The 9,772-nt window shown below is 35.3% G+C and overlaps 1 protein-coding gene across 1 annotated transcript; it reads left to right on the forward strand.

Moving 5' to 3' along the window:
* The first annotated feature begins 2,937 nt into the window (after nucleotides 1-2,937).
* On the forward strand, nucleotides 2,938-6,066 carry LOC131032454 (WAT1-related protein At1g09380). Its single transcript, XM_057963432.2, has 7 exons — nucleotides 2,938-3,249; nucleotides 3,757-3,819; nucleotides 4,044-4,160; nucleotides 4,256-4,493; nucleotides 4,669-4,830; nucleotides 5,041-5,192; nucleotides 5,319-6,066. The coding sequence occupies exons 1-7, from the start codon at nucleotides 3,044-3,046 to the stop codon at nucleotides 5,584-5,586; spliced, it is 1,206 nt and encodes a 401-aa protein (XP_057819415.2). The 5' UTR covers nucleotides 2,938-3,043; the 3' UTR covers nucleotides 5,587-6,066.
* Nucleotides 6,067-9,772: the final 3,706 nt, after the last annotated feature.

The following is a 9,772-nucleotide window of genomic DNA, read 5'->3' on the forward strand; positions in this document are numbered from 1 at the left end:
AAAATATTAGCTCTCCAAATTCCATGGAGAGATGAAGCAAGCAAAGCTAAATTGATATCTTAGAAGAGAGTTCTTCCATTGGATCAAAATCCACATGTGAGGGTTTGATGAATAAACCTCTTCAAAGATCTTAGTCTAATATGCCATTTTCAAAAAACAACAATAGAAGTAACTATTTGATAATTTTTATATCTCCCTTAGGCTGCTAATTTATTTGAGTCCAAGTTTTCAAGAAGGGCATATTTTTTTAATACCCATGAACTTACAAATTAAAGCATGTTCAGAAAGATGATAAACATCATTTGCAACCATATTTGGATTGATATGGAAGATTAGGTAGTTCACATTCTTCTCCAAACACCTAGATGAAGAAGGATGCCACACTTTTCTAATTTTTGTTTTGAGTTAAATTTAGTCGGTACATGCCTCTGTTGGTATTTTGGATATGTTGATATGGTTTTATCATTGATGTCAACACTTGTCAACACTTATTAGAACTTGGAGATCTTTGGTTATGTTCACCGGCAAGTTAGTGACTTATGCACAATCACCGGTATTTGGTTCACCGACAGTTGGAATGACTTGGAGACAACTTGGTTATGTCGAAGACATTATTTGATCACTTGGTTTTGGCGATTTGGTTATTGGTCTATTCGGGTTTGCATATTTTTTGTTACCGACAAATAGGTCCAGGTTATGCACCGGCAAGCATATCTATTCCAGATCAGCACGACACATTATGGAGATGATTTATTATTATTGTAAATGCATTGAGCCAACATCATGCATCAGATGTTGATTTATTTGTAATTGATTTTATTGTAATATCTTTTAGTGAGCCGACCTATTCAATTGGTCTTAGGTTATGGTATAAATGTAAGATCTCAATTGTGAGATTAAAATGCGATTGGAAAAAGTATTGTAATAGGGTATATGCGAAAATAAGCAGAGCTATACACGCAAACATCATTTCAAGGTTGAAGGAAGTTTTTTGTGACGACAATCAAAACTTAACCGGTACTGAATCCAGCATATGAAGATGTTATTTTAAGCAATACATTATCATGGATTTAACCATCCAATAGTAGTCAGTGTGACTCCCATTTTGTGATTGAGCAGTGAGCTCTAGGCAACTGGCCCTTCTGCATGTGCAGAATCCATATTGTACACACATACTATCTGCAGTAGTATCATTTGATTGTGGGTAAGGCTTCCCATCATGGTTTTTCCCCTTATAGGGGTTCCACGTACAAATATGTGTTATGTGTTGTGGATGTTATTGTCTTTCTGTTTCATGCATTAATCTTTACCGGTATTGCAATTAACTGTTAAAACCCCAACCCCTCTTAGTTGTCTCCGGGACCTAACAACCTCAAAACATGAGTTGTTACATGATGCCTTGAGGATGAGGGCTCATTAAAGCGAACCACATCTTTGAATGATAAAGAGGACACCCAATAGGAAAAAACAAGAAAGCAAAGACTAGACAAAAACCTAGCATCAAAATCTAATAGTGACCAAACTTCAATTGCCAACATAGAGCGTAGGACAATAAATGAAACATGCCAACTTGGAGAAACCATGTACATTTCCCATAGAAGAAGGAAAGTTGAACCTCAAGCTCTCACATGCACAAACATGCAATAGCTAGTGGCATGGAATCTAATATAGAGGGAAAAACCATAGATGCCTCCATCTCCCAAACCCATGCAAGAGTTATCTTAAACTATAAAATCCTATGCATTAATTTGAAAAAGTTTTATACTCAAACAAAATAACAATTATTAGATTTGTAAATGGGTCAGCTCAAGGAAAGTGAAACCTAGCTTTGAAAAAGCTAAATGGGATTGTGCTAGCAATTTTGTCTATGAATAGGATTACAATCATGATTCCTACCCCAATATAAAAAAAATATAAAACCAAGATTGCATCTAGATCACAAGAAATAAATCCATTAAAAGACTTGGATATAATTAGATTTAGTCAACTTATACACTACAATTTCTCAAATAAAATACCAAGGCGAATTGATTGACAATACCAAATAAAAAGGGAAAAAAACACTCCATACCTAACATACAAAAACTTTCAAATAAAGCAAATTCACCCGTTGAAATTCTTGTCCATCTTTAACTTTTATTAGTTAACATCGTCATGGTGAGTTTGCAGTTTTTTTCAGTGAAATCCAGGTGTAAGACATGATTACAACACACTTACAATGCCTCCAGCATTACTAAAGATACTGAGCATGAATATATCAGATAATGTTATTTTATTGGAGACAATTCTGATTTAAATTCTTTTGTTAATACTTCTTCAATGGCTCAGATATGACCGTACTGTCAAAAAAATCAATTTGATATTTTAGGAATTCAATGGAAGTTTGGCTTTGACTAGGCATCCAACCCATTCTCCTTTTGAATGCTTTCCACGTTTATAAAAGTGCTATGAGAGCTCCCCTTTGCTATTTATAATCCAAGTGATGCAGGCTTTAACAGAATGTGTGGTTGCATTTGCTTCAGTTGAGTATATTCCTCTGTCATGAGGTTTGAGTTAGTTCCATAAAGCTAAATTATGCTCATAGTTTTATATTCCTATACTGCTAACCATTATTCCTCTCCGCGTGCCATCTAAATTATTAATATTCTAACATGTTTTCAAGTCACATCAACCAAATCAATAGACCCCAATTCATGCAAGCAAGATTAGTGGGCATTCCTATAGCCTGAAAGCTACTTATGGGTGGCCACTGGGCATAGCATTTCTACTCCACTTAGCTAAAATGTTAAACCATTTAATGGTTAAACAGTGGACGAATTTATACTTATTCACTTTTAAAATGGAGTGAATAATTGTCCACCAAGAACAAAAATTTATGCCTTTCAAAATTTACAAGAACACTATCACTGCTGTATATAAAGTGCTTTGCATATTGGTAGAGGAATAAGAACTGTGTGCTGGAATTGCAGCAGAAGAGATTTTGTTTCTCACCCAGATGCTTTTTTTCTGGCTGAGTTCTTAAGATTTCTAAATTGTTGAGAAGATGGCAGATAAGAAAAAGGGTTGGTGTGAGATGTATGAAAAAGCCAAGCCAGTTTTGGCTATGATATCTGTTCAGTTGGGTTTTTCTGGGATGAATATAGTTTCCAAAGTTGCACTCAATAAGGGAATGCCTCCCACTGTTCTGGTGTTCTATAGGCATGTTGTGGCTACTGTTTTCTTAGCTCCTGTTGCTTATTTTTGGGAAAGGTGAGCAATCCTTTCTTTTCATATATGAAAATCAGTATTGTAATTATTGTTGTTGTTTTTGGTTTTGATTGTGTGTAATTTTATTGCATCAACGTTTAGGATCACATTCTGCGATCCATTATCAGGATGATAAAATGCTCATCTTTTTTCATTTTGAATATTCTATCATCCTATGATGGATCACAGAATGTGATCCGAAACATTAATACAAAAAAATTACACACAATCAAAATCAGAAACAAGAACAATAGCTATCATGAATTGTGAAAAGCTAATACATTTAACCAGTTTTATATTTAGACTATGCAGAATTCTGGTTTTTGGATGGTTTTTATGTTTACAAGAATGTTTCTATAAGAAACTGTGCATGTTTTTAAATTGTTGATCAGTTGATTTTTGGCTGATGTTTTGCTCTATTGAATTTTAGGATTGCAGTAAAATCTATTTTACTTTAAAAAACAAAAAACATAAGCTATATAGAACTGATACATGTTTTTAATGTTACAGGAAGACGAGGCCAAAGCTCACTCTCCTGACTTTTACTGAAATTTTTATTGGTGGTTTCTTTGGGTAAATATTTGCAACTTCTTTTTGGTACCGATCACTTCTCTTTCAATGTTATTTCATGAAAAAATTGATCTACAACAGTTGGCAACTCTATATTGAGCTGTTTTACATATCTTCTCTTGCTTTACATTCTGATAATAGATTGCAAACCAAAATACAATTCAAAAAAATAGTACCAAATTTAATTAAAAGATATCTCTAAAAGAGTCTGATTGTCTCTCATGCAGGGCTACATTGAACCACAATTTGTACTACGCAGGATTGAATTACACTTCAGCTACATTTGCTGTTGCACTGGCCAACATATTACCAGCTGTGACGTTTGTCATGGCTATTGTTTTCCGGTAATGAATATCCAGAGTCCATGATGCATTTCTTTTTTCAAATATTTTCATGATCTAATGAAAATTCATCCTTGAAACTGAACTTTTTTATACAGAGTGGAAAAAGTTGGCATAAAAACCTTGGTGGGTCAAGCAAAGGTGGCAGGCACAGCATTGTGTGTGGGTGGTGCCATGTTAATGACATTATACAAAGGAGTAGAGTTGCAGCTATGGCCATCACCATTCCATTTGAAGAAACACGTTGCAACCCGAGTTAATAATGCACAGATGATAAAGGGCCCTTTGTTTGTGGTGGGCGCTTGTATAAGCTGGGCTGTATGGTTTATTTTACAGGTAATTTACCAATTGTTCAAGTCTTTTTAATTAATGTTCAGAGACAATAACAGTAGTAATAAGATTGAGTATGCTAACAATTTTTTTTATCTTTTTATTTTAATTTGTAGATTTCATTTTTTTAATAGATGTATTTAAGATATCTATATTAATAAGACAAGCATATAAATTCCAGGCAAAAATTGGTCAGAAATATTCAGTTCCATACTCTAGCACGACCTTGATGTGTTTTTCTGTCTCCATACAATCTGCTGTGTTAGTCCTAGCTTTTGAAGGCACACATCCCTCAGTTTGGGCTATGGGTTGGGATATCAGGCTTCTCACTTCTCTCTATTCAGTATGTATCCCAAACTCTTTCCGATATTAAGTCTGTATTTTGTTGAATGTTATTCTATTATTCTATTTTAGCTTTTCTTTTATTTTTTCGCATTATTAGTATCACAAATTTTGTGTGATTATGTAGACTCTATGTTTTCCTTGCTAATTCTTTAAGCCCTTAGATCTACAGCTTTTGACTGCAAACTTTTATAACTGAAAAACTCTACAGGGTATTGTGGCATCTGCAATGGCGTTTTCTATCATGGCATGGTGCATTCGCAAAAGGGGACCTGTGTTCGTGTCAAATTTCAACCCATTACAATTAATAATGGTTGCCATCATGGGTTCCATTAGCCTTGATGAAAAGCTCCATTTGGGAAGGTTTGTAGGATATATTGTGGATTTCCAACGCTTTTTTTACGTTGTTTTTTTTTTTGAAAAGTTGATTCTAGCTTCTTCTGTTAAGCTCTTCCTCTCTGACCTGCATGTGATATATATTGGGTGCAGTGTGATTGGCTCCGTTGTTATCGTGGTGGGCCTATATGCGGTGCTTTGGGGCAAAGCAAAAGAAGCAAAAAACACAGCCAAGATTCCAAAGGTGGAGGCCAATCTCTCTAATACAACCCCCCCTGCAACTTCACACAATAGAGATTTAGTCAACATGCAACATGGTGAGGATGCATCAAGCCAGCCAACAACAGCAGAAGTAACTAAGAACTACATAACTATTGATTGCTCTCGCAGTGTCATTCCAGGCTCTCGTAATAAGGACTAAGTGCACAAAGCAACCACAGGGAAGGGCAGCTTTAGTTGGAGAGTTACATGTTTGCCCTTTTTTATATCTCTTTCATGGCAAAGTCTCCCTCTCTTGGTGTGAAATGTGCATTGGTGAGAGTTGAGGTAGTAATTGGTTTATAAATTATAGGTAGGAGTCAATTTATGTGTCAAATAGGTGAAATGGTTGCACATTTATGTCTAGTATTGGTAGGAGTCAATTTATGTGTCAAATTTATGTTTAGTATTGGTAGGAGTCAATTTATGTTTCAAATAGGTGCAATGGTTACACATTTATGTTTAGTATGTGGAAAGTCCTATAAAACAAAGGTTTAGATTAGAGGTATGTATTTTCATTTTTATATTTTGTATGCACTTTTGTATTCATGTGAAATTACATGAATCTTGTGCACTTTAAAGTGAATGTTTTATTAAAAATAAATAAACATGAAAGGATATAATATTGCAATTTTGGGATGAACCTCATTATCTTTATGTTCTTGAAAACTCATCTTTTGCACTTGCACACAAGTCAATATCTAGATAGCTACATCAATTGTTATTGCTTAAAAAGAACAATCATAATTTTGAAGCATACAAAAGGTGTGACGTGAATTTTTATTGATGGAAAATAAATCTAGAGAAAATTGTCTCGAGTAGGATGCCATAGTACATTAGGTGGTGTGTAGTTTAGAACTGCTATGGGGTAAGTGCACAAACATGGGGGACCAAAAAGTGGCACCCAACTTTTTCAGCCCTTAGAGAACATACCATGAGCATGTTCTATACACTCGCATTATGACATCTATGGACAAAACCTTGAACCTTAGAGAGAGAGAGTAGTAGGGAGGAAGGAAAGGAGTGGTAGAGGGAAGGAGGGAGAGCTTGACCCTTATCCCTTCATTAACAATCATAATCCATAAACCTTAAACACTATACACTGAACCCTACACTATAAATCCTAAATTCTAAACCATGAATAACTTAGAGAGAGAGGGGGGGGGTAAGGAGGAAGGTACCTAGAGAAGGGAGAGAGAGAGATGTGAGAGAGAGGAGAGAGAGAGAGAGAGGTAACAACCTAGAGAGGAGAGAGAGGTGAGAGAGAAGAGAGGGAGAGAGATGTGAGAGAGAGAGAGAGAGAGAGAAAGAGAGAGCGAGAGAGAGAGAGAGAGAGAGAGAGAGAGAGAGAGAGAGAGAGAGAGGAATGGAGGAAAGGATCAACAGAGAGGGAAGGAGGAAGGGCAGGAGAAGTAGACCCTCAACTGTAAAAGGTAACATTAATGTAGGCCCTAAATCCTAAATCCTAAGTTCCCTAAACCCTAAACCCTAGACCCTAAACATTAAACAATGAATAATCTAGAGAGAGAAAGAGAGGGGGTAAGGAGGGAGTAAGGGGAGAGAGAGAGAGGTAATGACCTAGAGAGATGAGAGAGAAAAGTAGGTCCAAAAAGGGAAGGAGGGAGGGAGAGGTAGACCCTCAATCCTCCATCATCAATTATAAATCCCAAAAACTAGGACCTAAACCCTAAACACTAGATGCTAGGCCCTAAACCATAAACCATGAATTATTTAGAGAGAGAGAGAGAGAGAGAGAGAGAGAGAGAGAGAGAGCGACCTAGAGAGGAGAGAGAGAGGTGAGAGAGGGTGGAAGGGAGAGGGATATAGATAAAGAGGTGAGATAGACAAAAGAAGAGAGGGAGAGAAAGAGGTAGGAAGGGAGGGAAGGATCAATAGACAACAAAAAAGGGAGGGATGGGGAGGTAGGTAGAGAGATAGAGCTTTAAGGTGAGAGGGATAGAGAGAAAGAGGGTGAGGAGAATAGAGAGTGAAAGGTTAAGATGAACCCAAAAATACCCACGAGAACCAGTATTTGCCTTCAGTATAGAAGAACATACTACTAGGACATTAAAGTGAAAACATGGTTAATTTTCCATCCATTAATCCTTAGAGGAAAAATAATGTAGCTTGTAGATATAATAAAATTTTGACAACTTAACGACATGTAAATCAACACTTCAAGAACATGAAATATTGAAGAATAGAACCTAAAAGATAGATAGAAGAGAAAAAACACCGATATACATGGGGAAAAACCTTTTGGATAAAAAAACCACACTCCAAAACATCATTCACCAATGTATTTATTTACTACAACTTGTTACAATGCACTTGTAGGCTTTAAGCCTTTACATGGAATCTACATCTTTATCTTCCAGAGGAAATCTAACAACATAACCCTACAAAGAAATATTTTTTGCACTACTCTCTTCAACCCACATAGAAGACATACAATATATAGAGAAGTACAAGTTTGGAACGGCTTCTAGATTAATTCAATAGAGGTGGGCGTCCAAAACCATGTGGCACATTTTTCAACTACCTTTAAGCATACAAATGACACTTGTACACCATTTTCTAACCCCTCTTAAGTTCCCCCAAACTTAGGCACCAATTTTATCCATGCAACATGCCTTCTAACACTTGTCCAACTTGTCATAACTTGTAATAAGAACTCATCATAAAATAATGACTTGTTAGTTTTCTAAGATGCTAACACAAGGAAAAATATCTCTACCAAAGTGGGATGTGTACTTTCCCATATAAGGAAAAAATACATCCTTCTCATCTTCCATGTCACCTTTTATCATAAAGACAACTTGATATCCCATGTCACACTAGATGACAAAATATGAACAATAAATTACATTTTAAGAATTGAATAAATAAATACAATCCTAGGAATAACTAGGGTTGATACATCTTAATTCCCAACATTCTCCCACTTGTTGAACACCTTACCATGACCAATTTGAACAAGGTTTAACTACAAAGGGCGAAACAAAGAGATGCATCATCATAGCCAATCATAAAATCACATGAATTTGCAATATGTTGTCATTTTCCAACAAGGTATTTGCAATAATATCTAAGGTGTCCACCATATCAAGCAAGAACTCCTCACATCCTTCAACACACCACCTATGGAAGAAAAGGAATACGACAAGGTGGAAATGCAACAAAACAAAGAACACAAGCATCGAGTCCAAGTGATAACAAGGGGCTACAAATTGCTATCACAAGTCTATCGTGCATACAGGCTTTACAAAAGCATCAATATATCCAACTTCAAATCTGTTATTAGAACACAACTTTGAAGTTCAAATAATTCTTGCTAAAAAAAATATCAAACACAAATATTATAGAATAGTTAGAATAATGACCACAATTGATTGTTAACATCCAAATAAAAAATGCACATGATTAGAAAAATCAACCACGCCAACAACTGATCCATGCACTCATAAATATCTCAAAGGTATCTCAAACATCAATAGAACACATGCCAATTACATATCCAACCCATAAATTGCAATCACAATTAGAATGTCAATCTAAAAATAATCATGGCATACCAAATCTACCAATCGAAACATATAATAAAGGTGACAAATAATGAAACCATGTAGTAACAAAGAATAATCACAATGATCCACACATGCAACACAAATTGTTGCATAATATCTAATAACATGTCTTCATAACTCTCTTAAGTCCATCACATTAAACCATGTGATCAAGAACCTCCAAGAAGTAGCCGTAGAACAAACAAACAAGTTGTATATCTATCACAATCATGTCCTTCCACACACACACACACACACACACACACACACACATTCATACACATACATATATATATCTGTGTGTGTGTGTGTGTAGGCATAGGCATAGGCATAGGCATAGGCATAGGTATAGGTATAGGTATAGGTATCAGTGTATGTGTGAGTATATGTGTGTGTATATGTACACACACAACATATATATACATATACATATACATATACATATATATGTATACATGTGCATATACATATATACATATGTGCATATACATATATACATATATAAATACATATATACATACACACACATGTATGTATGTACACACACACACACATATATGCACATATACATATACATATACATATACATATACATATACATATACTAAATAAAGTATGGAAAATTGGGAATTAAGGTTTCACTAAGTAAATCCACTAAATAACTCAATTAACACAACTTACATTGAAAGAGGGTTGAACTCAATAGATCTATGCTCAATCCCCATGGGGAAAGGTTTGAGATTTTGATTGGATTTGTTGGGTGAATATTTTGTCACTAGTGTA

Source organism: Cryptomeria japonica, chromosome 11 (genome assembly GCF_030272615.1).
Source record: "Cryptomeria japonica chromosome 11, Sugi_1.0, whole genome shotgun sequence".
In the NCBI taxonomy this organism is placed as follows: Eukaryota; Viridiplantae; Streptophyta; class Pinopsida; order Cupressales; family Cupressaceae; genus Cryptomeria; species Cryptomeria japonica.